This window comes from Salvia hispanica, chromosome 5, assembly GCF_029641045.1.
Source record: "Salvia hispanica isolate PSC_SH4W2 chromosome 5, Shi_PSC_v1, whole genome shotgun sequence".
Taxonomy (NCBI): domain Eukaryota; kingdom Viridiplantae; phylum Streptophyta; class Magnoliopsida; order Lamiales; family Lamiaceae; genus Salvia; species Salvia hispanica.
In genome coordinates, this window is record NC_142696.1 from 4,053,308 (window position 1) to 4,080,218 (window position 26,911).

Sequence of the window (26,911 nt, forward strand, 5' to 3'; positions counted from 1 at the left end):
GCTAGACTATTATTGTGCAGTGGGTTGTCCTAGTGATGTGGCAGTGCAATGGGATATCCTAGTGCTAGGCTATTGGAATATCCGTCCCACTGTGGATGCTCTTAGAAGCTCAATATTAACCTTCGCCGATAAGATACATGTACATACATTAAGCTATGCTGGAATAACATTTTCCAACTAGTACAATATTATTCCAGTGATAATAAAAATATTCTCTTTGTCCCATTAATTATGAGATATTTGGTTTATGATATGAGATTTTTTGTAGTGGTGTTTTATTAATTATTCAAGAGAGAGTAAAGTAAGAGAGATAAAAAAGTAGAGATGGTATTGTTTTATTTTAGAAAATATTTTATTTTTATTGGGACTATTTGAAAAGGAAAATTTTTAGTTTTAATGGAACACAGAGGATATCTATACTACCTTAAAAGCAAGGTTTTTTTGGGGGGAAATTTCAAGGAATTGTGCCAATTTTCAAATTAAAGTTTGGGAGGGAATTTGTGCTTAAACTTGAAAAAGTTGTTTGGTTGGGTAATTTATCTGCCAACTTGCAAGATCAAATCATCTTACTGTTGGTGCACGCAGCGGAAGAGCATGTAAATAAATCACATAATAATCAGATCTATTTAGCAGATTATTTAGACAAAATCTATTCGCGTAATTATCACATGTATCATGCTCATAACTTGAATTAATCATGCTTTAAGAATATTGAAAACCTAAAACATGCTTTTCTACGGAGTAGAATAATACCTAATTAATTCTCCAAAGAATTGAAGATGGCTAGCGACTTCTCCACGTGTAGCTTTAAGTACTAGACCACAAATCTTCTCTCTGGTTCCCGAACTGTACTCTAATATCAGTGTGGGCTGATCTTACTAGAATACTAGGACTTAAATAAAGAAGACAGAAGAAATCCTTTTTGGAATAGGACTCAAATTCGAAATCTCCTACAGCTGGGAGAGATCGAAATTTTCGAAAATTGCAATATGAGATATTGTGTATTTTCTGTCTCCTTTATTCTCCTATTTATATTAAGTTCCTTTTGGGCCCAGACAGGGATCTATGGAAGGCTTTGGATATGGGCTCATCCAATTTACTTTTTACTAATTAAATTGAACCCACAATTTAATATAAGTTATAATTGGAATATTACGAGCAGCCACTACAGAAGTAATATTGAACTCTCCCCATCCAAATCCGAAATTATAAGTAATCCGGGTTTCCGTTTATCTTTCATTTCCCGTGCTTAAGATTAATATGTCCATTAATTAATTAATGTCTGCTATTGACTTAATTAATTAACTTCTTATTAATTCCAAGAGTGGACTTAGCATGAAACACTCATTTATTATTCATAGAGTAATCATACTCCAACTAGCTAGGTTCCGAATAATAAAACTTAGTTTCGCGCTCCTCTTGAGGACATTATCAAACGAGACTCACCTCGTGCACGATTCAATATAATAGCAATCCTAGCACCGCTAGATATCGATCACCACTGCCCAATATATCAGGATAATTGGGCTACGAAAAACCCGCACCATTTGATAAGTCAAAGCAATGCATAATCAATACCGTATGCTCAATGCTAACCTACATTGATTAAGAAATAAATATTTATCAAGACCTCGCCTTTCAGTAGATAGCCCAAGGCAAGTCTTGCTGTTAGATCCGTTCAGTGCTATACCACACCAATGTCATCTTATTTCAGTAAGGCTTAGAAATATACGGACTGACATTGCAACCTTTCTCGATGGGTAGTCTAATTCCATCTAGGTTGTGAAATTCATATTTTTCTTTGTTTAGAACTGACCGTATTACCTTAAAGTGGACGACGCCCACAACCGGTCTACTAAAACAAAGACTTAGACTTTGTTAAGTTAACTTATACATTTAAACATGCATTAACATCCATTAAATGTAAAACATAACAACATTATGACAAAAATAATCTGTTTTATTCATTGGAAAATAAAATAAGAGTTTTACAGTATTCAATCACTCGAAACGTGATTTCTAGTATACAAACTCTAACAATCTCCCACTTATACTCAAAACACTTTCGAGTATACAAAATGTGCTAACGTCTAAATCTCCCACTTATACTGAAAGCGGATTGAGGTCTTGAATTAGTCGAACTCCCATTCCTTCAACATGGCTTTCATACGGCTTTACCGCTAACGCCTTCGTGAAAGGATCTGCCAGGTTGTTTTCTGACTCAATCTTGACCACTTGTATGTCTCCTCTCTGCACTATATCTCGAATGATATGATACTTCCTCTCTATGTGCTTGCTCGCCTTATGAGCCCGTGGTTCCCTCGAATTTGCCACAGCACCAGAGTTATCACAATAAACGGTGATGCGCTTGGGCATATTCGTAACCACACCTAAGTCCAGAAGGAAGTTCTTAAGCCATACAGCCTCCTTTGCAGCCTCCGAAGCGGCTACATACTCGGCTTCCATGGTAGAGTCTGCAATGCATTTCTGCTTTACACTCTTCCAAACTATAGCTCCACCTCCTAAGGTAAACACATATCCGGAAGTTGATTTTCTCGAATCCAGATCAGCCTGAAAGTCTGAATCTGTATATCCTAAAGGACAGAGCTCGGCTGCATTGTAAACTAGAACATAGTCCTTAGTCCGATTAAGGTACTTGAGTATGTTCTTTACGGCAGTCCAATGTCCTTGGCCGGGATTTGATTGATATCTTGCTACCATGCCAACAGCAAAGCAGATATCGGGTCTAGTACAAAGCATAGCATACATGAGACTACCAACTGCCGAGGCATATGGTATTCTTCTCATCTCTGCTATCTCAGATGCTGTCTTAGGACACATCTCTTGAGACAACTGGATGCCATGTCTAAAAGGTAGGAAACCTTTCTTGGCATCTTGCATGCTAAAGCGTCTAAGTACCGTTTCGATGTAAGATTCTTGGGATAAGCACAACATTTTCTTACCTCGGTTCCTAAGAACCTTGATACCGAGAATGTGTCCCGCATCACCCATATCTTTCATCTCGAACTGGCTGGACAACCAAGTTCGCACTGATGACAACATCTTTTTATTGTTTCCAATTAGAAGAATGTCATCTACATACAAAACTAAGAACACAACATTTCCTTTTTCAACCTTCTTATACACGCAGCTTTCATTAGGGCATTTTTCGAATCCAAACTTTTGAACAGTTTGATCGAAACACTGGTTCCATGATCTAGATGCTTGCTTGAGACCATAAATGGCCTTCTTAAGCTTCCAAACCATGTGTTCCTTGCCCTTCACTACATAGCCTTCGGGTTGTTCCATGTAGATGGTCTCCTCAAGACTCCCGTTTAGAAACGCAGTCTTAACGTCCATCTGCCATACTTCCCAATCCATGTAAGCTGCTATAGACAAAAGTATACGGATCGATTTGAGCATGGCCACTGGGGAGAAGGTCTCATCGTAATCGATACCTTCCTTTTGGGTATACCCCTTAGCCACTAGTCTTGCCTTGAAGACTTTAACTCGTCCATCGGGTCCACGTTTACGTTTGTATATCCACTTGCTCCCAATGGCAGTACAGCCTTCGGGTAGGACAGACAAATCGTAGACGTCTTTGTCTAACATAGATTGTAGTTCCGAATCCATTGCTTTCACCCATTCGCAATGATCGACATCAGCCTGCGCCTCTGCAAAATTCCAGGGATCCAGTACATTGCTGTCCGAGGAGTGATCCATACACTCACCCAAACCAATGTATCTATCGGGCTCATGAGAGACCCTCCCACTGCGGCGCGGCACTACAATATCTGGAGTATTAGTTGAAGTTTCTGGAATTGTTGTTACACTTGGTAATTGTTCTTGGTTAATGGAAGTTGAAACTTGAGTTAGCTCTTCTAGAGCAATCTCACTGCTGGACTTATGATTCATTACATAGTCTTCCTCTAAGAATGTGGCATGAGTGCTCACAATCACTTTCTGATCTCTGAGACTATAGAATTCATAAGCTTTCGTTCCTCTAGGGTATCCTATAAACACGCAAACCTCAGTCCTAGATTCCAGCTTAGTTGGATCCTTTTCCAATACATGAGCCGGACACCCCCATACTCTGAGATGTTCTAGATTGGGCTTACGCCCATTCCACAACTCATATGGGGTAGTAGGAACAGATTTAGAAGGTAAGACGTCTAAGAGATAGTTTGCAGAAAGCAAAGCATGACCCCAAAACGAAACAGGTAACCGTGCATAACTCATCATCGATCTGACCATATTTAATAAGGTCCTATTCCTTCTTTCAGCCACGCCATTCTGCTGGGGTGTGCCCGGCGCAGTCGTTTGGGATTCAATCCCAGCTACCGATAAATAGTCCAAAAACTCGGCACTTAGGTATTCGCCTCCGCGATCAGATCGCAGGCATTTGATACTCTTACCATGTTGCGTCTCTACTTTAGCCTTAAACTCCTTGAACTTGTCAAAAGTTTCAGACTTGTAGCGCATCAAATAGATGTATCCGATTTTCGAGTAGTCATCTGTAAAGGTGACGAAATATCGAAAACCGCCCCTTGCCTCGGTTGACATTGGTCCACACACATCAGTATGAATGAGCTCAAATACTTCTTTGGCCCTATTCCCCTTTGATCTAAAAGATCTCTTAGTCATCTTGCCTTCGAGACAGGACTCACACTTCGAAAACGGTTCCTTCTCAAGACCTTTAATAAGATCTTGATCAACCATCGCATGAATCCTTCTTTCGTTGGCATGACCAAGTCTAAGGTGCCATAAGTACGTTTCATTCATTGAAGTTGAAGGTTCTTTTCTTTTCTTAGAAATTTTCGATGTAGCATTGAGTTCTGATTTACGTTGATTAAATTGTGTAGAAGTGATCGTGTACAGATTGTTTTCCATGATACCGCGACAGATATAAGAACCATCTTTCTTAATAACGCAATTGTCATTAAAAGAAATCGAATATCCATCATAAGACAATTTAGAAACTGAAATTAAATTTCTTCTAAAAGAGGGTATCAACAAAACATTCTTCAAAATCAAAAATCTATCACTAGAAAAACGTAAATAAACGTCTCCCACTGCAACGGCCGCCACTTTCGTAGCGTCGCCCAGCTGGACCTCTATCTCACGATCATGTAGCCGTTTTGTCACCTGCATCAAGTCAGGATCAAAACATATATGATCAGTTGCTCCAGTATCAATAACCCAAGTATGAGTAGATGTCAAAGCCAAACATGACTCGACTACTAGAGCATGGTGCATACCTGTAGCCTTGCCCTTTTTAGGACAATCTGGCTTCCAATGACCTTTCTCTCCACACTTGAAGCATTTTCCAGTTTGCTTCTTGTCACCCCGCTGTTTCTTCTTTCCCTTAGCATTGTTGACTGCTACTTGGTTCGGTGCCTTTTTCTTTCCTCTTCTAGCCTTAGAGCCAGAGGAATTAGGCGCGATACTCATCATAGCTACTTTAGCTTGAACCATAAGGTCCTCCGCCGACTGAAGTTCAGTCAGCAACTCTGCTAAAGTATAATTCCGTTTGTTCATCTCAAAGTTGAGCTTGAACTGCTGGAAGCTAGGGGGAAGACTCTGAAGGATTATAGTAACCTGGGACTCGGGATCGATCGTCCCTCCCAATACCTCAATCTGGTTGAGGTGACTCATCATCTCGAGGACGTGTTGCCTCACAGACGAGCCTTCCTTCATAGACTTCGTCATGATACTCCGAAAGGCTTGAGACTTAGCCGTTCGATTCTGAGTACCAAAAAGATTTGCGAGATTTGTCATGATCTCGGCGGCAGTTTCCATGGCAGAATGCTGATGCTTGAGTACTGATGACATAGAAGCCAACATGTAGCACTTAGCCATCTCATTCGCCTTATGCCACCGTCTATGCGCATCTCGCAATGCTTGGCTGGCACTAGCAGCCGGGACAGCTGGGCGTGGAGTAGTGAGTACGAACTTGTACTCTTCTGCTGTGAGAACGATATCCAAGTTTTGTTTCCATTCGATGTAATTTTGGCCTTCGAGTTTGTTTTCTTTGAGAATGGCAGAAAGAGGATTAAAAGACATCTTGACGAATTTTATTGCACTGCAAACAGAAGATTTTACTATTTGTCATAAACTTATGTAAGGAAATTGAGTAGATTAACCATAAAACTTTTCAAAATCTTACAACAGCAAAATTAATAAATTGTATCCTCCTCAGGAGGTTAATACGCATTAAAATTTCGACAATTTACTGGTCACAACACCGACATATCAATAGCTTCCTCCTCTGGAGGTTGACATGTCAAATGCTTCCTAAGCACGACCACCTGGTTTAGCATTACAGTATTTTATTTCTACAACACACTCCCATAACAATGTTCATGTGTTGATAACAAAATCAAGCTATCTCATAAATTCCGATTGAACCCTGAAACTCGCAATTCCTTAGGATTATTGTCCCTACTCTGTAGGTGGCGATAATATTAGGAATCACTTTCTAGTTCACTCTATTCATTATTTGAGAAGTCCGCCCTTATGAACTTACTGTTTTCGTAGGATTATTGTCCCTACTCTGTAGGTGGCGATAATATTAGAAAATCAGCTTCACAAAATTTTGCAGTCCAACCGATGGAGACCATATATAAACCATTAGTTCATAATTATCGCTTAGATATTTGGGTTATGGTTTTAATTAATTATCCTTTAGCCTTAAGGCAGATTAAGACTAATTAAATTCTGTTGGTATTTAATTTACTGGATAATTAAATCTTTTATAATCTTTAATATCTTAATATAGAAACTATTAATCTAGAATTTAATTCTCATTCATGTCTTACTATAAGATATATCTAAAATAAAATACATTATTTATAATCTTAATTAGACATGAAAAATCAAATTCATATAATTTCCAAGTTCAAGATTAGGAAGAATATCAATTATATTATTTAATGTATTCTTATATATATCATATCTTATAATAGATTCTAGATATATATTATAATTAGGAAACTATTAAATTATTCTTATCTATATCATCTAGGATATAAAATATTCATAGATATAGAAAATAATCCAAATATTCCTAAAAACTAGGGAAATCTTCCCAAAATGTTTTATTTCATTAAATAATATTATTTTTAATGATATCTATTAATTAAACAATTAAATAATCATTAAAATAATCTTTCGTCAATTTCTAGAGATTCGAGGTTGGCACGAATCTACACAACGAAGATACGAAGATATCCCCGGAGATTCTCGCCGGGACGGCGTGTTCGCCCCCCGACGACCGCCGGAAAACCCGCGCCTTACGGCGCGCTCTTCCTTCTCCCTTCTTCCTCCCGGCGGACAACCGCCGAGATTTCACCCTCCGTCGTCGTCGAGCCAGAAGGCGCAGCCAGAGCCACGACCTCCCGGCGATCTCCCACTGCCCGACGAGCTCGCGCGCACCAGCAGCCGGCGGCTGCTCTCGGTTGCGCCTCGCTAGGGCTGGGTCGGCTAGGGTTTCGGTATTAGGGTTAGGGTTAGGGTTTTGCGAAGAAGACCGGCGCCTCGGTGGTTCTCGGACGAGCCACCGTGCCAGGCTTCCTCCGTCCGACGCGTCTGGTGCCGCCTGGGCTCGCGGTCTCGATCGGCGGCGCGCGCGAGCCCCTGCTCGCATGCGCGTCGCCGCGTGATCGCACGTCCTCGGCTCCTGTCGCGTCGCATCGCGTTTGATCGGGGCCGGCTAGGGTTTGGCGGGCTTGGCCGGTGGCGCGCGCGAGCCCTTGCTCGCCGGCGCGTCGCCCCATGCCCGTCGCCCTCGGCTCCCACTCGATTGGCAACCCTCTTCGATCGATCATAGCGCAATTCGTCCCGGCGCAAGCGCCGACGAATCGCACATCTAGTTCGTTCGAATAATTCAAGTTCTATGATTCGAATGTTCTTGAGTTCAACATGCATAAACATAAAAAAAATAAAAACACAAGAACATGCTTCGTAATCAATCAAGACATGCATACATGAATTTCGCGAAATTTAAATCCAAATAATCAGAGCCAAAGACTGGCTCTGATACCAATTGATGGTGCACGCAGCGGAAGAGCATGTAAATAAATCACATAATAATCAGATCTATTTAGCAGATTATTTAGACAAAATCTATTCGCGTAATTATCACATGTATCATGCTCATAACTTGAATTAATCATGCTTTAAGAATATTGAAAACCTAAAACATGCTTTTCTACGGAGTAGAATAATACCTAATTAATTCTCCAAAGAATTGAAGATGGCTAGCGACTTCTCCACGTGTAGCTTTAAGTACTAGACCACAAATCTTCTCTCTGGTTCCCGAACTGTACTCTAATATCAGTGTGGGCTGATCTTACTAGAATACTAGGACTTAAATAAAGAAGACAGAAGAAATCCTTTTTGGAATAGGACTCAAATTCGAAATCTCCTACAGCTGGGAGAGATCGAAATTTTCGAAAATTGCAATATGAGATATTGTGTATTTTCTGTCTCCTTTATTCTCCTATTTATATTAAGTTCCTTTTGGGCCCAGACAGGGATCTATGGAAGGCTTTGGATATGGGCTCATCCAATTTACTTTTTACTAATTAAATTGAACCCACAATTTAATATAAGTTATAATTGGAATATTACGAGCAGCCACTACAGAAGTAATATTGAACTCTCCCCATCCAAATCCGAAATTATAAGTAATCCGGGTTTCCGTTTATCTTTCATTTCCCGTGCTTAAGATTAATATGTCCATTAATTAATTAATGTCTGCTATTGACTTAATTAATTAACTTCTTATTAATTCCAAGAGTGGACTTAGCATGAAACACTCATTTATTATTCATAGAGTAATCATACTCCAACTAGCTAGGTTCCGAATAATAAAACTTAGTTTCGCGCTCCTCTTGAGGACATTATCAAACGAGACTCACCTCGTGCACGATTCAATATAATAGCAATCCTAGCACCGCTAGATATCGATCACCACTGCCCAATATATCAGGATAATTGGGCTACGAAAAACCCGCACCATTTGATAAGTCAAAGCAATGCATAATCAATACCGTATGCTCAATGCTAACCTACATTGATTAAGAAATAAATATTTATCAAGACCTCGCCTTTCAGTAGATAGCCCAAGGCAAGTCTTGCTGTTAGATCCGTTCAGTGCTATACCACACCAATGTCATCTTATTTCAGTAAGGCTTAGAAATATACGGACTGACATTGCAACCTTTCTCGATGGGTAGTCTAATTCCATCTAGGTTGTGAAATTCATATTTTTCTTTGTTTAGAACTGACCGTATTACCTTAAAGTGGACGACGCCCACAACCGGTCTACTAAAACAAAGACTTAGACTTTGTTAAGTTAACTTATACATTTAAACATGCATTAACATCCATTAAATGTAAAACATAACAACATTATGACAAAAATAATCTGTTTTATTCATTGGAAAATAAAATAAGAGTTTTACAGTATTCAATCACTCGAAACGTGATTTCTAGTATACAAACTCTAACACTTACACAAAAGAAGCTCTCTCAATCAATCATAATCCACAATTACCAGTTAATACATAATTTCCAGATAATACACAATAAATACTTCCATCCCTCCCAATATTAAAGCTGGAAATTTAATCAATCAATCATCCTAAAGTTAAATCAGGTGCAAGACTAATCCAAAAGTGTGATTAGTTGATTTTTTTTAATTAAATGTATTTCAAAATCCAATTTATTCTTTCCACCAACAAATAAATACAAGTTCCACTTAAAAAAACCCTACTAACTAATTGAGTTTAATTTGGGTGATTGACAATTGAGTGGATGGAAATACTTAACTATTAATTGAATATTGAATGTAGAATATAAACCATATAAATCACCTTTGCCAAAACTGATTTATAACGCTTTTATCGTTGTTCAAGCACACTTTGGAAGCATTGTAAACAGTCCCACATCATATTTGACCTATAATAAGAATAGATGTACATATATTAGTAAAAAAGTAATCAAACATATGATTTAAATAATAAAATAAACTTTACCATTAAATCTAGAAGCCTTGCAAAACTGAACCAATACAATTGGAACTATCATCTGCGAATCACGCTGGCTCAAAAATGAATCAACATTTTCACCCCAGAGAGCACAACGCATAGCAACATGACTGACATGAAAATAAATTTATAATTAAAATATCATCTAATAAATATGCATAACATAAATTTATTCTCAATTTATAAGTTAAACAAAATGAAGTTTTACTTCTCATCCTCCAAGGCCAATTCCAACTATTTTGTAAAATGAAGAACATTAATAAGTGATTGGCAATAACTTTAAAATTGATAAATTATAGGAGCATTTGACTTTCTTAATTGGAGTGAGAATTTATCAAATTGGAAAGAAAAAGCATATTTAGGAAATGAACGAAATGCATTAAAATATCTATATCTATTAGGTTTAAATATCAATTCGGGCCAACATGATTTATTAGGTTAAAATATTTATATATCTATTAGGTCCTAGCCGCCATAGCCGACTGAATGAATTTCTGAAAGACAGAGCAGATAGGTTTTGGGCGGCAGTTTGCTTGTATATTGATTAGAGTGTTAGTGGTTTATCAATATATTTACACGTTTGATGTGTATTAACCAACGTGTAATATTGTGGATCTTTTGGTGTGTATGTAAATTTCACACAGAATTTCTTCTATAAATAGCTGATAGTTGGCTTATTCATCATCATCTCTCCACCATCAACAGGTGTTTAATTTATTTTTTTCAGTTTTGTTCAACTCTTTTGTAGTTATAAAATGTAAACTAATAACATTGTCTTTTATGATTTCAGTTTTTCCATTGAAGAAAGGAAATTATGGCTCAAGTTGTTACTTTGCTGAGAAATTTAACTAAAGCAAGTGTGACTCAACGTATTAAAGTTCGATGTGTGCATTCTTACAATACATATTGGGCTAGCAGGACTGCTGAAGCGCTTCCATTGGAGTGTATCATGCATGACGAGGAGGTAAAGTTATAGTAGTATATTACTATATATTTTTTTATATATAATTATGACAATGAACTTTTTTATTATTTGAAGAAATTTTTTGACAGATTAATTTTTTACAGGGTGTAAAGATTCATGTTACATTCCCAAAAAGTGTAGTTCATGTAAAAGGCCGTCTAATCAATGAAGGGGATATATATTTGATGCAGAACTTTTTCGTGAAGAATAGTCCACGAATATATAAAACCACAAGCCATGACTACAAAATACAAATTTATGAAAAAACTATGATTACTAAAATTGAAGATCCTATGTTCTGTTGCTATCCCTTTAATATAATGAGTATCGATGATATTGCAAACCTCTCAGAAGTTGAGAGTTGTCCTCTATTTGGTATGTTTTTTATATTCATCTTTTTTTTTTCCTTTTTTTTTCTCCAGTCAAAATTATTTCTTGATTTGTTAATCATTAATATTTTGTGTAATATTAACATTGTAGATGTTGTTGGAGTTGTGAAAGGATGTTCTAAGGTAGTTGATGATCCCCGTTCAAGGCTCTTGGAATTGGCCTTGGAGGATGAGAAGTAAAACTACATTGTGTTTAACTTATAAATTGAGAATATATTTATGTTATGCATATTTATTAGATGATATTTTGATTATAAACTTATTTTCATGTCAGTCATGTTGCTATGCGTTGTGCTCTTTGGGGTGAAAATGTTGATGCATTTTTGAGCCAGCGTGATTCGCAGATGATAGTTCCAATTGTATTGGTGCAGTTCTGCAAGGCTTCTAGATTTAATGGTAAAGTTTATTTTATTATATAAATCATATGTTTGATTACTTTTTTACTAATATATGTACATCTATTCTTATTATAGGTCAAATACGATGTGGGACTGTTTACAATGCTTCCAAGGTGTGCTTGAACAAAGATATAAGCGTTATAAATCAGTTTAAGGCAAAGGTGATTTATATGGTTTATATTCTACATTCAATATTCAATTAATAGTTAAGTATTTTGTCATAATTTTATGTGCTTTAAAATTTTTTAATGTATTTTTTAATTTAATTTCTATTTTTTATGTAGGATTATGTCTGATGATTCTTTCAGTCTTGGATTACCAGATTCACTGAAATATGATAAGCCCATGGTTATGGATGAATCTTTCAGTTTTGGATGTATCAAATGCATTGATACACTATTCTGTCTTGAGGTTTCACTGTGGTTCTTAATTTTTTAGTTTTTTATTAAGTAATCAATGTTCTATCAGTTTAAATTATTTATAGTTATTGGCTGGCCAGGATGGAACTTATTGGATTTGTGCAAGGGTAGAGTCAGTCAGTTGCTATGGGGAATGGTTTTACATATGTTGCCAAAAGTGTGGTAAAAAAGTGGAGAAGACATGCAATGAGTTTCACTGTACTGGATGTTCCAAGTTTGATGGTTCTGGAATTATGAGGTAGTAAATAAAGACTACTTGTGTTTATGTTTGTTGATGTGTTTATGGTTGATAATCGTATTTTGTTTTTATAGGTATATGCTGAAATTTGAAGTATTTGATGGAACTAGCACTGCGGAGTTAGTTTTGTGGGACAAAGAATGTGTGCAAATTCTACAAAAAAAAGCTTCTGAGCTTGATTGTGCACAGGTGGTTGCAAATGTTATGATTTTTTATACTCTGTTTGTTCATATTTCTTATTAAAAAAAAATTTTGACATGTTTTTTTAACATAATAGGTTGTATCACCAAATAATGTGCCTAAAGAGATTGAGGATTGTGTTGTTGGAAAGATATTTCTCTTTAAGGTTGCTCTTAGGAATGAAGATGATTTTCTTCATCTAAAGTCTTATAATGTGAAGAAAGTTATTACTGATGTTGCTCTGATTGAGAAATATTCTGTCAATGTGGTTGCAAATCTTGAAGCAAGTAAAACTGCAGCAACTTATGAAGATATGTATCTTAATGAGTGCAGCACCCTCTCTCAAATTGTTGACTTTCCTGACTTGGGAAGTGATGTTGATTCTCTTAAGGTATTTTATATATTTGAAATTTGTATAGTATATTATTGTGAGATATTAATCTTACTTTCATATTTTAATATTAGGTGTTTGGCGATAAGTTTTTATCTCCTTCTAGCAGTGGTGTGAAGAATTGTTTGGTGGTAAATTTGGATGATGTTTCAATGAATGATGGCATGAAGGAAAATGTGGTTATGGATTTGGATGTGCCTTCTACAAACTGTGTCATGAAGGATGATCTGGTTATCAACTTGGATGTGTTCCATGATGTCTGTCCATCCGTTGAGAGAAAGAAAAGTGGGAAGCTGAAAAGAGAAGAAATTGAGACCACTCCTGGGGTTAAGCGCAAGTTGGTTGGTGATTTTGAAGGAAGTGTGAAAGATTCCAAGAACAAGTTGGTTGCTGTGAAGCTAGAGCCCACTGATTGATGCTGGTGTTGGTGAAGGCCAAGTATGTAGTATTGTAGGTTTATGTATGTTGGTTGTGTCTTAGATTGCTCATCTTTTGGTTCTGTTTTGATCTTGACTTCCATTGGGAAATGGAAGTCAAGAAAGATGAGTTGCAAGGAAGTATGTAGTATTGTAGGTTTATGTATGTTGGTTGTGTCATGGATTACTCATCTTTAGATTATGTTTTGTTATTGACTTCTGTTGGGAAATAGAAGTCAAGCAAGATGAGTAAGTTCGCTTTTAGGCTCATGACTTATTATGTAACTCCTGCTTGAACTTATGTAAATATTGGCAGTTGAGTTTAATTATTTATGTTTCATATTTTTTTCGATGCTTATTCTGCTTTTATTTCCCTTGTCTGATTTGTTGGTAAATATAATTTTATTAGAAGATATGATTATTATAAATAAGTATTAGTTCAATTTTCCTGATGAAGATTCATAGCTTGATTAATTTTTCTTTAATATTTATAGTATAACATATTTGAAGGGATTATTAACTACATTGTAATTAATATTTTTATGTTGTTCATTTCATAACGTCACTCCATTGAATAAGTGATTACATAAAAGGTTTTATCCTCAGGGTATTGTCTGAGGAGTGTGCAGTTAAGTTATATTGTTATCTATTTATAATGTCTAATTTACTTGCATTATTCATGTCAAAGATACATTCCTCACAATAGATAATCAATTGAAAGTCAAGTTTTTGAAGATAGAATATCATATTTAATCATTAAGAAGAAAGAGAATCATACAATGAAAGTAATTCAAAAATCATTCAAGCTTGCAAAGTGGAGTCTTATCAGAAACTTTTAATGTATCAGGTAATTATATAATTTGATATTTGAAATTGGAAGTACTATATTACCTTTGCATATCTGTCTTCCATATGTTGCATGCAAGCATATTCAAATTGGTATCTTCCTTTGTTGCTTTATTTGTGTGGTTTGGTGCTGTGTTGGTCATGTTGGGCATAAAAAAATTTAAATATTATTTACAGAACAAAAAATTTATTAATTTAGATTTAAAATTTAAAAAAAAAATACCTTTTCTATGGTTTTCATTGTCTTCTGGAATGTGGAAATTATAAGATCTATTATCTTACAATTTCTTTCACCGTCTTCCAAATTTTGCATCATTCTAAATAGATGTCTGCAAATTGTTTGTATATTCAAACGGAAAAGTTGTTAGTAATTATCATATCAAAATAATAGACATTGTAAATATGAATTTGAGTAGCGTATTTGAGTTTGACTCACCTTTCTGATTCTGTGGCTCAAGCTAGGTATGGGATGCACAATTGTGTTTTTGGTTGGGATTCTAGCAGATTTGAGAGTAATACTGCGAAACTTATAATGTGGTTGCATGTTCCTCTATTGAAGTGGTTTTTTTGAGTATTTTGTTGACGTTGTTTGAGGAATTTGATCACGGGATAGAAGTTTCTGGAAGTGCAAATTGCTGATTTTGTAATTGTGAATGAGAAAATGAGATTGCGCAGCTGCTCATAGAACTTGAGAAGGAGAGGTTGTGTCTGTGTAGTTGATTGGAAACTCTAAAATATTATTTTATATAATGCTTTAATTAATGATGTCATGTTGGTAGTTGGTGTCTATTTAATGAAAATTTGTCCATATTTATTGTATTGGTTTGAAAGTTGTTGATTATTTGTCCAAATTTGATGTTCACGAAGGATGTACTAACAATAAATATTACTCCTGGTTTTTTATAGTGGTTTAAATTTTACAATGGGCTTCCATTGATGTTCTCGAAGGATGTACCAATATTATTAATATGAATACAAGATAGTAGTATTAGATAAATTGGTGTAACCTTCTTAACTTATGGATAAAAGTAATGTCAGATAAAGTGGTGTGTCTCCTTGTATAATCGTGTACAATTAAAAATTCCACACAGAAAATAACACTCTTTCTTTGTCGAAACTATCATCGCGAAGAAACAAAATAAAGGGATGAAAAAAATTCAGAAATCTATGAAGCTTGGTAGCAAGATTTTTGCAGATATCAACAATGTATCAGGTATATATCTCATAGAGAATTGATATTCAAGTTTTTAGTAAAACCTCGGCATATTTATGTTTTGTGGTGCTGCAATTATTTTGGATCAGATTGTACTAGATTTGTATCAGATTGTATCAGTTTTGAGTTGATTGTATCAGATTTGTTTGCAATTTGGAGAAATGCGTTGTGTAGTTAGAGTTGAGTTGAAACTGTAGATCAATCCTAATTTCGAATGTTTCTTATTGTATGCTTAATCATGCAGTAAATTTTTGTGAGTTTTTCCCGGTGATTTTTCAATTTTTTCAAGAAATTCTGGAGGGGAATAGTAGTTTTATGGGTGATTACTCTTTGTAAGTTGGAAAATTGCGGTTTCATATATAGAATTGTGGAACAAATGACTGAGTAATTGATATTCTGTGGAATGGTTTATTTGTAGGTGGATCTTCGTTGGTGTCTACGAGTTTGTATATTGGGGAAGGAATGGGTTATCGAAAATTTAAAATGTTTGATGGTGGTTTGAACTTCACAATGGTCTCTGAGAATGATGTATTCTTTAATGGTATTTTTTTTTATTATGTTTTATAGTTTTTGTTTATTTTATTTATTAATTATTAATGATGATACTAATTTTTTTTATTTAATTGTAGGTGTTAAGACTTCTGCATTGGTTGAGATCAATCAAGTATCTACTGTTTTAGGTGTAAAATGACAATTATATTATGTTATGCCTCATATTCATAGTATATTTATTGTTATTATAAATTAAACATTTTTTATTATTGTTATTTTAACTGTAGGTGCTGTAAATGAACTTGCTGATGTTGAGAAAGGAGAGCATGGTGCCACTATGTCAAAAGATATTTTTCAAACTTTCAAAGGTTGTGATGATAATCTATTTGCATTTGGAGGACTTATTTCTATTTTATTTCTTATATCTTTTATAGTCCTACATAAATGTTATTTCAAATTTTTTGTAGGTGTATCTTCGTTATTACCTCAGACATGGGATGTTTGTGAAGGGAGGCCTAATAAAAAGTTTAAATTGTTTGATGGCAATCTAAAATTTACAATGGCTTCTGTAAATTGTGCTCTTATAAATGGTAGGCTTTTATAGTATGTTTCAAAAATTTAACATTTATTGTGTTTTGGCATTACTAATAGTAACATTATTTAACTCTGTTCATTGCAGATGTCTGTATATCTGCTTTGAAAGAAATCAAACAAGAAACTGTAGTTGGAGATTACCAAAATTCTGTTGTTATGAGTGGTAATTTTTGAATATTTGTATAAGTTTAGTCTTTTTTTTTGTGTTACTGTATATGTAGTTAAATTTTTCAGATTTTTTTTTCTTATTTATTCGTAGGTGATGAAATTACAAAATTGAATGAATGTGATATAGCATCAGCAAGTATGAATTTACAGAATGGTGTTGATGCTATTTTGGTAAGAAATTCATGTGCTTCTACCTCAAAAGAAATTAAGTCTACTATTTCTGTCGGGACAGAAAATTCTCTTTTTGCATCTGAAGCAGGTTTTTTTATATTTGTTTTATTATTTATTTATTATTGAATGTTTATTTTTGTATTTTAAAATTGTGAATATTTTTAACTTTGTATTTGTGATTTTACTTGGTTGTTTTTCATTTGTTGTTTTAACAAGAGTCTTCTTTGTTTTTTCAGGATATTTGGACATTGGTGATCCAAATTATGTTTGTTCACATTGTAGTGCTATTTTTTGGTATGATGAGCGATTGAGGAAATCCGTTAAAGCTAAAAATCCAAGGTATTCTGTTTGTTGTGTAAATGGAAAAATACAACTTGCAAAGTTTGTGGATCCGCCTAGACTTCTTCGGGAGCTATTCTTTGGAGGTAACACAAAGAGTAAACATTATCAGCAAAATATTCGTTCCTATAATAGCATGTTTGGATTCACTTCGATGGGTGGGAAAATAGATAGTAGCATTAATGTTGGACAAGGCCCTTCAATTTTTCGTTTGCATGGTCAAAACTATCATCTTATTGGTAGTATGATGCCTCTAAAAGATTGTCGGCCCAAATTTGCTCAGTTGTACATTTATGACACGGAGAATGAAGTGAATAATCGCATATCGGCTGTCAGGTATGTTTTTTTTTATCTATTTTATTTTTTTTACATGATTAATCAATTGTTGTAAAATAATTTATTGTAGTTAATAATTATCTTAACAGGAAGGAAGACAAATTAAGTTCATTGCATTCGGAAATAGTTTTGGAGATTCAACAAATGCTTGATGAGCATAATGCTTTAGTGAAGTCATTTCGAATGGCCAAGGAAAAGTTGGTTGACAGTGATGACTCTGTGAAGTTGAGATTGATTGGCAAAAGAGGGAGAGATGGGAGGAGATATAATTTGCCAGTTGCGTCTGAAGTAGCTGCATTAATTGTTGGTGATCTTGATGAAAATATATGTGACAGGGATATCATAGTTGAATATCGCAGTGGACAACTGAAACGGATTGACGAATTGCATCCAGCTTATCTTCCTCTACAATACCCATTGCTGTATCCGTATGGTGAAGATGGTTATAGGGACGATATACCATTTTATGAGTCGAAAGCAAGTTTGGGGTTTGCTCGCAAAAAAATTAGCCCAAAGGAATATTTTTCCTATTATTTGCATGATAGGTTGAATTCCATGTCTTTAATATTATCTTCTCGGCGATTGTTCCAACAATTTATAGTTGATGCGTATACAATGGTAGAAGCTGGCCGATTGAAGTATGTGCGTTCTCACCAGAAGACTTTACGTTGTGATTTGTATAAAGGTTTGGCTGATGCTTTATTAAGTGGTGAAACTGATGGTTCTAGGTTAGGGATGCGAGTAATTTTGCCATCAAGTTATACTGGTGGTGCTCGATATATGATTCAAAGTTATCAGGATGCAATGGCTATTTGTAGATGGGCTGGATATCCAGATTTGTTTATTACGTTCACTTGCAATCCTAAATGGCCTGAAATTTTGAGGTATGTTCAGAGTCGAGGTTTAAAGCATGAAGATCGTCCTGATATCGTTTGTAGAATATTTAAGGCGAAACTAGACAATATGATTGCAGATTTCCGACGTAATAAATTGTTTGGGGATGTCGTAGCAGGTAATTTTATGTTCGTTTTTGTATTTATATTTTAAAAATGTTTTCAGTTTCATATTTATATTTTTTTAATTTATTAATTTGTTTTGTGCAGTTATATATACTGTGGAGTTCCAAAAACGTGGCTTGCCGCATGCGCATATTCTTTTGTTTTTGGGAAAGGCTAATAAATATCCAGAACCTGCAGACATTAATAAAATTATTTCTTCTGAAATTCCGGATCCTGAAGCTGATCCAGATTACTATAAAGTTGTGAGTGAATTTATGGTGCATGGACCATGTGGCATAGTAAGACCTAATTCTCCTTGCATGTCTGAGCGTCGTTGTACTAAATATTTCCCAAAGAATTATAGAGATGCTACAATAGTTGATGAATATGGATATGCAGTCTATAGAAGAAGAAATAATGGTCGAATTATCTTAAAGAGTGGTATACCTTTAGATAATCGATATATTGTGCCTCATAATCGGTATTTGTTGATGAAGTATGGAGCCCACATTAATGTTGAATGGTGTAATCAATCTCAATCCATCAAGTATTTGTTTAAGTATGTTAACAAAGGTAATGATCGAGTAACAGCTGCATTTTATAATTCTACATCAGATGCTGATTCTGTTAAAGAAGTGGATGAAGTTAAGATGTATTATGATTGTAGATATATTTCTCCATGTGAAGCTGCATGGAGGCTTTTTGGATTTGAAATACAGTACAGGGATCCTGCCGTGGAGGGATTAGGATTTCATTTGCCAAATGAGCAGCATATTATATATGATGAGTCAATGAATTTAGATGATGTTATGAGCCGTGAAACTGTTACTGAAAGTATGTTTTTAGCTTGGTTTGAAGCTAATAAGAAATATCCTGATGCTAGGCTGCTGACTTACCCAGAATTCCCAACTAAATTTGTTTGGAAAAAGAAAAAAAGGGAGTGGACACCACGGAAGCAAGGATTTGCCATTGGAAGGTTGCGCTTTGTTCCTCCAGGTTCAGGTGATTTATATTATATGAGATTGCTTTTGAATATCATCCGTGGAGCTACTTGCTATGAGGATTTGAGATTTGTTAATGGTGCTCAGCATAATAGTTTTAGAGATGCATGTTATGCATTGGGATTGTTGGATGATGATAAGGAGTATATTAATGGAATTATAGAGGCAAGTAATTGGGCATCTGCTGCTGCACTAAGAGTTTTATTTGTGACATTGTTGTCTTCTGATTCTATTAGTCGTCCTGAAGTTGTTTGGAATAGTTGCTGGAGTTTATTGTCGGATGACATTCTTTATAGACAACGTATGTTGTTTAAACATCCAGGTAATATTTGTTATGATTTACTTATTTTGTACTTGATTTATTTGATTTATTGCTGGAGTATTATTTACTTGATTTGTTTTATTCATCATGTAATAGTTCATTTTACTTGATTGATCGATAATATTTGTTACTAGAGTATTATTTACTTGATTTATTTTATTCATCATGTAACAGTTCCTTTTTTTTTCAGAATTGGTGATGAGTGAAATGGAAATTCGAAATTTTGCTTTAGTTGAGATTGAAAAAAAGTTGTTGCAGTTGGGGAGAAGTTTACATGATTTTGAATCAATGCCATTTCCATCTGAACAATATCTTCAACCTGCTCAGAATCGATTGATAATGGAGGAGTTATCTTATGATAGAGAAGCTTTAGCTAAAGAGCATGCAGTTTATCTCTCTAAGTTTAATGCTGAACAACGTCATGTGTATAACTCTATAATCAGTTCAGTTGATTCAGGTATTGGAGAGACATTTTTTGTATATGGTTCAGGTGGGACTGGGAAAACTTTTCTGTGGTCAGCTTTGTCAGCTGCTATCCGTTCAAAGGGAGAAATTGTCTTGAATGTTGCGTCGAGTGGAATAGCATCGTTGTTGTTGCCTGGTGGAAGGACCGCTCATTCTCGGTTTAAAATTCCATTAAGTTTAAATGAAGATTCCTTTTGTAGTATTAACCAAGGAAGTCCACTTGCTGAACTTATCATCAGGACTAAACTTATTATTTGGGATGAAGCTCCAATGATGCATAAGCATTGTTTTGAAGCTTTGGATAGAACTCTCCGTGATCTGAAGCATTCCTCAACAGAAATGGATGATGGGTCACAAAAACTTTTTGGAGGTATAACAGTTGTTTTTGGTGGTGATTTTCGTCAAATCTTACCAGTTATTCCTAGAGGTGGTAGACAAGATGTTGTTAATGCTACTATTAATTCATCTTATATATGGGATCATTGCAAGGTGTTGAGGTTAACAAAAAACATGAGATTGTTGAATGCTGATTCTGATATTCACATTTCAAAATTAAGAGAATTTTGTGAATGGCTGATAGGTGTTGGTGATGGTGTTATTGGTGATTGTACTGATGGATGTGGACAAGTTGTTATTCCGACAGATTTGTTGTTGGAATGTAATGGTGATCCTTTGCGGAGTATTGTTTCTTCAACTTATCCAACATACGAACAAAATGTTGAGGATGTGTCTTATTTAGAAGATCGAGCTATATTAGCACCGACTTTAGAAGTTGTTGAAATGATAAATCAGTATATGATGGCTCAAAGTGGTTTGGAGGATCGAATTTATCTAAGTGCTGATAGTGCAGTGCAATGTAGTGCACGTTCTGGTATTTTAGATGAGATTCATACTCCAGAATTGTTGAATGGGATACGATGTTCTGGTATTCCAAATCATGAATTACATCTCAAGATAGGCACTCCAGTGATGTTGTTGAGAAATATTGATCATAATGTTGGATTGTGTAATGGTACTAGGTTGGTTATTACTAGACTTGGAAATTATGTTTTGGAAGCAAAAGTTCTTACAGGTTGTTGTGCTGGAGATTTTGTTTTGGTGCCTCGATTATGCCTAATCCCTTCTGATATCAGGTTGCCTTTCAAGTTTCAACGACGGCAATTCCCATTGATTGTATCTTATGCGATGACCATTAATAAGAGTCAGGGGCAATCCTTATCCCATGTTGGTTTATTTTTGAAGAAACCAGTTTTTAGCCATGGTCAACTTTATGTGGCTATTTCAAGGGTTACAAGTCGTAAGGGTTTGAAAATTTTAGTATGTGGAAATGAAGATGAACATTGTGATGTTACTGACAATGTAGTGTACAAAGAAGTTTTCCGCAATGTATAATGTATTTTATATTTTATTCACTGTAATGACCTATGTATATTTTACAAAGAAAAGTCTTCCTGTGTTCTTTCTGTTTTGTGTAGCAATCTTTAGGTTCTGTTTTGTTATCTAGCTCCAAGTCTCTCAGTTTAAATATATTTTTCATCTCATTAAATTGAATATTCTAAAATTTTATAACATTGTAAAACAAATGGTTATCATAAACTCAAAGTTATGTACTAACGCAATTGATAGAAAAAGTTTGTCAGCAGCGCAACGCGCGGGAGATGACTAGTATCATAAAGAGGGACGATGGACATAATGGCGGTAGGGTTCAGGGCCAATGGTGAAATGGCGCGGAAAAAGAGAACGTGGAGGGAATCAAGAATGATAGTATTAAACAAAATGAGAGTGAAATAGAACTTAACTATTTAGAGGTATTTTTTAATTAAAATGTTATAAATATAAAAGATTAAGTGGATAAAAATATTCTTTCAAATTTAAATTTTGTGTAAATGATTGAAAAAGGAAGGATAAGACAGACTTGGGCATAATATTTGGGCTATTTACTTTATTATTGGGCTACTTTTTACTTTTCGGATATAATAAATAATGATGGCCTTGACTAATGCTATAAGTATATAAGTACTTCAGTCTTTTAAAAAATGGCTTATTTTTTACAAAACTATATTGAGTCATATCTAATTAAAGTATCTACTATTTTCAATTAATTTGAAAATAAATTGTTTACTTATACTAGTAAATCGAGCCTTTGAACTTTATTTAATCATTTGATTCTGAACTACAATTTTAGAAATTATATTGATATATGAATTATAATTTATGTTATACTACTATGACATATATGAATCTGATAATATAGGTTTATTGAACTTTTGTTATTTACGGTTGTCGTCTAAGATTTCATAATAATTATAAATATATAAGATAGTACATAAAATTAAATACTCCTTTGTTTCAAAGTATTTTGGTACGTTTCATAGTAGTGAACTCATTTCACTTTTTTTAGTAAAAGTAAACACATTTATTCTCACTTACTTTACTCTCTCTTACTATTTTATTTTCTCTTCATCTCTCTACCTTTTTCATTTCCTACTTTATTCTTTCTTTACTTAACACAATTTTTCTTAATCTCTGTGTCAAAAAGAAATGTCTCTACTACTATGGAACGGAGCGAGTAGTATTCCAACTTATTGTTATTATTTAAAATTCAGCACCGACTTATTCGAATTTTTGGTTCCGTCACATATCTTATTTCAATATAAGAACACATTCATTTAATTTAAATTGAAGAGCACAATTGCATTAATAGTTTATGTAACCGCATAATATATTAATATATAGGGAAGTTAATTATAAAGTCTAACTGGCTATAGAATTACCAAAAATTACCAAATTATAACTCGTGGATTTAATTGTAAACAAGGAATAGTATATGGATTGTTTCACCCTGTTCAAAATCGTGTTTATTCAACAATGGTTAATTTCTAAGCATCTACATCAATTTTAATTTTTACTTTTAACTTGTAAGGCTGTTCAAAATTTCAAAGATTATAACTACAACGTCATCTTTGAACCTAGGGATGCCAATCGGGCCGACCCATCGAGTTGCGGGTCCATCGGGTGGACTTGCCGGGTTATGATTTCTTTCAGGTTGTAAAAGTTCGGCCCTAATCCTAAAAGCTCGGGTTTCAGGCTAGCCCGACGGGTTAATCGGGTTGCTATCGATAAGGTCAGGGACAGATCTGGTGTATAACTAGAGGGGGCAAATGCCCCACCTCAATTTTCCATATAGATATATATTATTATTTATTCTAATATACTACATCTTCACACTAATTTGCCCCTCTACATTAAAAATAAAAAATATTTACTTGCCCCTCCTCCAAATCCGCTAAAATACACACTGCCTCACACCTTAGAAAATAGAAAAAACCTGATTTATGTAATTTATCGTCCTTTAATTTACAACTGAGGAGGCAAAGGCTCTCTCCATCCCCCGTTACCCAAATTATTTCCATTATATTTATAATATATTTTAATTTATTATATTTTAGAATTAATTTATTTATTTATATATTAATATTTTGCCCCTCCGCCTATAATTTCCCGGCTCCGTCCCTGGATAAGGTTAAGGCTCGAACAATCCAATAAATCATGATGAAAATTAATTATATTTATAAAATATAAAATATTTAATTATGATAAATTTGATATACATGCTTAAACTCAATCATAATATACTAATATTTGTGATATTTCGTGAAATTATGATGCATGTTAAAAATTTAAATATTCTTTTAGTGAGATTAATTTATTTAACAATTATTATATTAATAAAAATTAAATATAGAGTATAATTTATATATTTATCATAAAATTGAAAGTTATCTTTTTTTAGTTATCTATGTCATAAAATTAGTCAACAAAGTGTAGAATTAGGAGTAAAAAATTGAAAAATACTTATAAATTTTACCGGGTTTTCGGGTCTGGCCCTAACGGGTTGCGGGTTAATCGGGTGCGGGCTTATCGGGTTTTATTTTTATCGGGCTAGAAATTTCCGACCCTAACCCTATAAATTTAGCGGGCTATTCGGGCCAGCCCACGGGTTGCGGGCACATTGACATCCCTATTTGAACCTAAAGAATAACAACAATTTGAGTTTATTCAATGAAGTTTGTCCAATCTGCAACAAATTAAAACGGTATGATTACATGAAGACAAAAATCTACTGTATGAAATTAAATTCATATATACTCCCACCGGTCCCTATTAAATGGTAGTATCTCATATTTGATCGGTGCATATTTTAAAAAATTGTTTGACTTTGCTAGTAAAAGTGAATAGAAAAAATTAGCGGAATGTGAGTCCTACTTTTACATATCATTTTTATAAGAGTAAAATTTCAAAGATTATAATTACAACATCATCTTTGAACCTAAAGAATAACAACAATTTGACTTTATTCAATAAAGTTTGTCCGATCTGCAACAAATTAAAACGGTATGATTACATGAAGACAAAAATTTACTGTATGAAATTAAATTCATATATACTCCCACCGGTCCCTATTAAATGGTAGTATCTCATATTTGATTGGTGCATATTTTAAAAAATTGTTTGACTTTGCTAGTAAAAGTGAATAGAAAAAATTAGCGGAATGTGGGTCCTACTTTTGCATATCATTTTTATAAGAGTAAAATTTCAAAGATTATAACTACAACATCATCTTTGAACCTAAAGAATAACAACAATTTGACTTTATTCAATGAAGTTTGTCCGATCTGCAACAAATTAAAACGGTATGATTACATGAAGACAAAAATCTAATGTATGAAATTAAATTCATATATACTCCCACCGGTCCCTATTAAATGGTAGTATCTCATATTTGATCGGTGCATATTTTAAAAAATTGTTTGACTTTGCTAGTAAAAGTGAATAGAAAATATTAGCAGAATGTGAGTCATATTTTTACATATCATTTTTATAAGAGTAAAATTTCAAAGATTATAACTACAACATCATCTTTGAACCTAAACAATAACAACAATTTGACTTAATTCAATGAAGTTTGTCCGATCTGCAACAAATTAAAACGGTATGATTACATGAAGACAAAAATTTACTGTATGAAATTAAATTCATATATACTCCCACCGGTCCCTATTAAATGGTAGTATCTCATATTTGATTGGTGCATATTTTAAAAAATTGTTTGACTTTGCTAGTAAAAATGAATAGAAAAAATTAGCGGAATGTGGGTCCTACTTTTGCATATCATTTTTATAAGAGTAAAATTTCAAAGATTATAACTACAACATCATCTTTGAACCTAAAGAATAACAACAATTTGACTTTATTCAATGAAGTTTGTCCGATCTGCAACAAATTAAAACGGTATGATTACATGAAGACAAAAATCTAATGTATGAAATTAAATTCATATATACTCCCACCGGTCCCTATTAAATGGTAGTATCTCATATTTGATCGGTGCATATTTTAAAAAATTGTTTGACTTTGCTAGTAAAAGTGAATAGAAAATATTAGCGGAATGTGAGTCATATTTTTACATATCATTTTTATAAGAGTAAAATTTCAAAGATTATAACTACAACATCATCTTTGAACCTAAAGAATAATATTGTTGACTTTAGTCAATGAAGTTTGTCCGATATGCAACAAATTAAAACGGTATGATTACATGGAGACAAAAATCTAATGTATGAAATTAAATTCATATATACTCCCACCGGTCCCTATTAAATGGTAGTATTTGATTGGTGCATATTTTAAAAAATTGTTTGACTTTGCTAGTAAAAGTGAATAGAAAAAGTTAGCGGAATGTGAGTCCTACTTTTACATATCATTTTTATAATAAAATGTGAGTGATATGAGTTACTGAAATGTAGGGTCCACTACCAAAATAAGTAAAATTAAAATGAAACATTTATTGGAGACTGTCTAAATAAGGAAATATGATACATTTAATAGGGACCGAAGGGAGTATTACTCCCTCCGTCCGTGAATAAGAGTTTCATTTTTTCCATTTTAGTCCGTCAATGTATAAGAGTCTCAGTTCACTTTTACCATAATGGTAATAAAGTCTCACATTCCACTAACTTATTGCACTCATATATTATTTAAAACTTGGAACCCCTACTTTTTTTAACATTCATAAAACTCAAGCAGCAAAGGAATGTGACTTATAATGATGAACGGAGGAAGTAATATTTAGTCTATAATTAATAATTGTATTTTTCATTTTGAACGGTCCACTTTTATAATAAAGTGATCTCTTTAATGAGACGTATAAAGCTGCAATTACTTTTTTTCTATATTTATATTTTACTTTATCAATTTTGTACTCTATCTATATATTTAGTCTATATAATTTTGCTATTTGTTGTTCACATATTTTAAAAATATAATATCACATCTTTGAACTTTGATCTATTCCCTACATTTTATAAAAATAAGAATTTTTTAAACAACGCAAAAATTAATAAAGTAAGAAAAATATAGAAAGTGAAAATGTGTTAGGAAAAAATAAGTCTCACTTTGATAGAGAGTAAGAAAATCCTAAAATAGAAAATTTATAGTTTTGGGAATAAATCATAAAAA

The 26,911-nt window shown here is 33.9% G+C and overlaps 2 protein-coding genes and 2 long non-coding RNA genes across 5 annotated transcripts; 3 read left to right on the forward strand and 1 right to left on the reverse strand.

The window, feature by feature from the left end:
• Positions 1-9,695: 9,695 nt before the first annotated feature.
• On the reverse strand, positions 9,696-14,988 carry LOC125216923 (uncharacterized). Its single transcript, XR_007175509.2, has 5 exons — positions 14,730-14,988; positions 14,517-14,622; positions 14,339-14,423; positions 10,041-10,162; positions 9,696-9,963 (listed from the first exon to the last, which is right to left on the reverse strand). It is a non-coding gene; the product is annotated as an uncharacterized LOC125216923 (long non-coding RNA).
• LOC125199878 (uncharacterized) lies at positions 11,508-11,944 on the forward strand. Its single transcript, XR_007172637.2, has 3 exons — positions 11,508-11,581; positions 11,680-11,801; positions 11,879-11,944. It is a non-coding gene; the product is annotated as an uncharacterized LOC125199878 (long non-coding RNA).
• Positions 12,092-13,732, forward strand: LOC148924238 (uncharacterized). 2 transcript variants are annotated; one of them, XM_089058018.1, is made up of 5 exons: positions 12,092-12,214; positions 12,288-12,460; positions 12,535-12,649; positions 12,738-13,031; positions 13,106-13,732. In XM_089058018.1, the coding sequence occupies exons 1-5, from the start codon at positions 12,092-12,094 to the stop codon at positions 13,445-13,447; spliced, it is 1,047 nt and encodes a 348-aa protein (XP_088914144.1). In that variant the 3' UTR covers positions 13,448-13,732. The 2 variants fall into 2 exon arrangements, with proteins under 2 accessions (XP_088914144.1, XP_088914145.1); XM_089058019.1 differs by having other exon boundaries at positions 12,303-12,460.
• A 472-nt stretch (positions 14,989-15,460) lies between the features above and the next one.
• LOC125210344 (uncharacterized) lies at positions 15,461-21,784 on the forward strand. Its single transcript, XM_048109906.2, has 12 exons — positions 15,461-15,506; positions 15,925-16,047; positions 16,136-16,186; positions 16,286-16,366; positions 16,466-16,588; positions 16,678-16,755; positions 16,852-17,019; positions 17,168-17,270; positions 17,514-17,606; positions 17,696-18,618; positions 18,710-19,927; positions 20,118-21,784. The coding sequence occupies exons 1-12, from the start codon at positions 15,461-15,463 to the stop codon at positions 21,782-21,784; spliced, it is 4,674 nt and encodes a 1,557-aa protein (XP_047965863.2).
• The last annotated feature ends 5,127 nt before the right edge of the window (positions 21,785-26,911 follow it).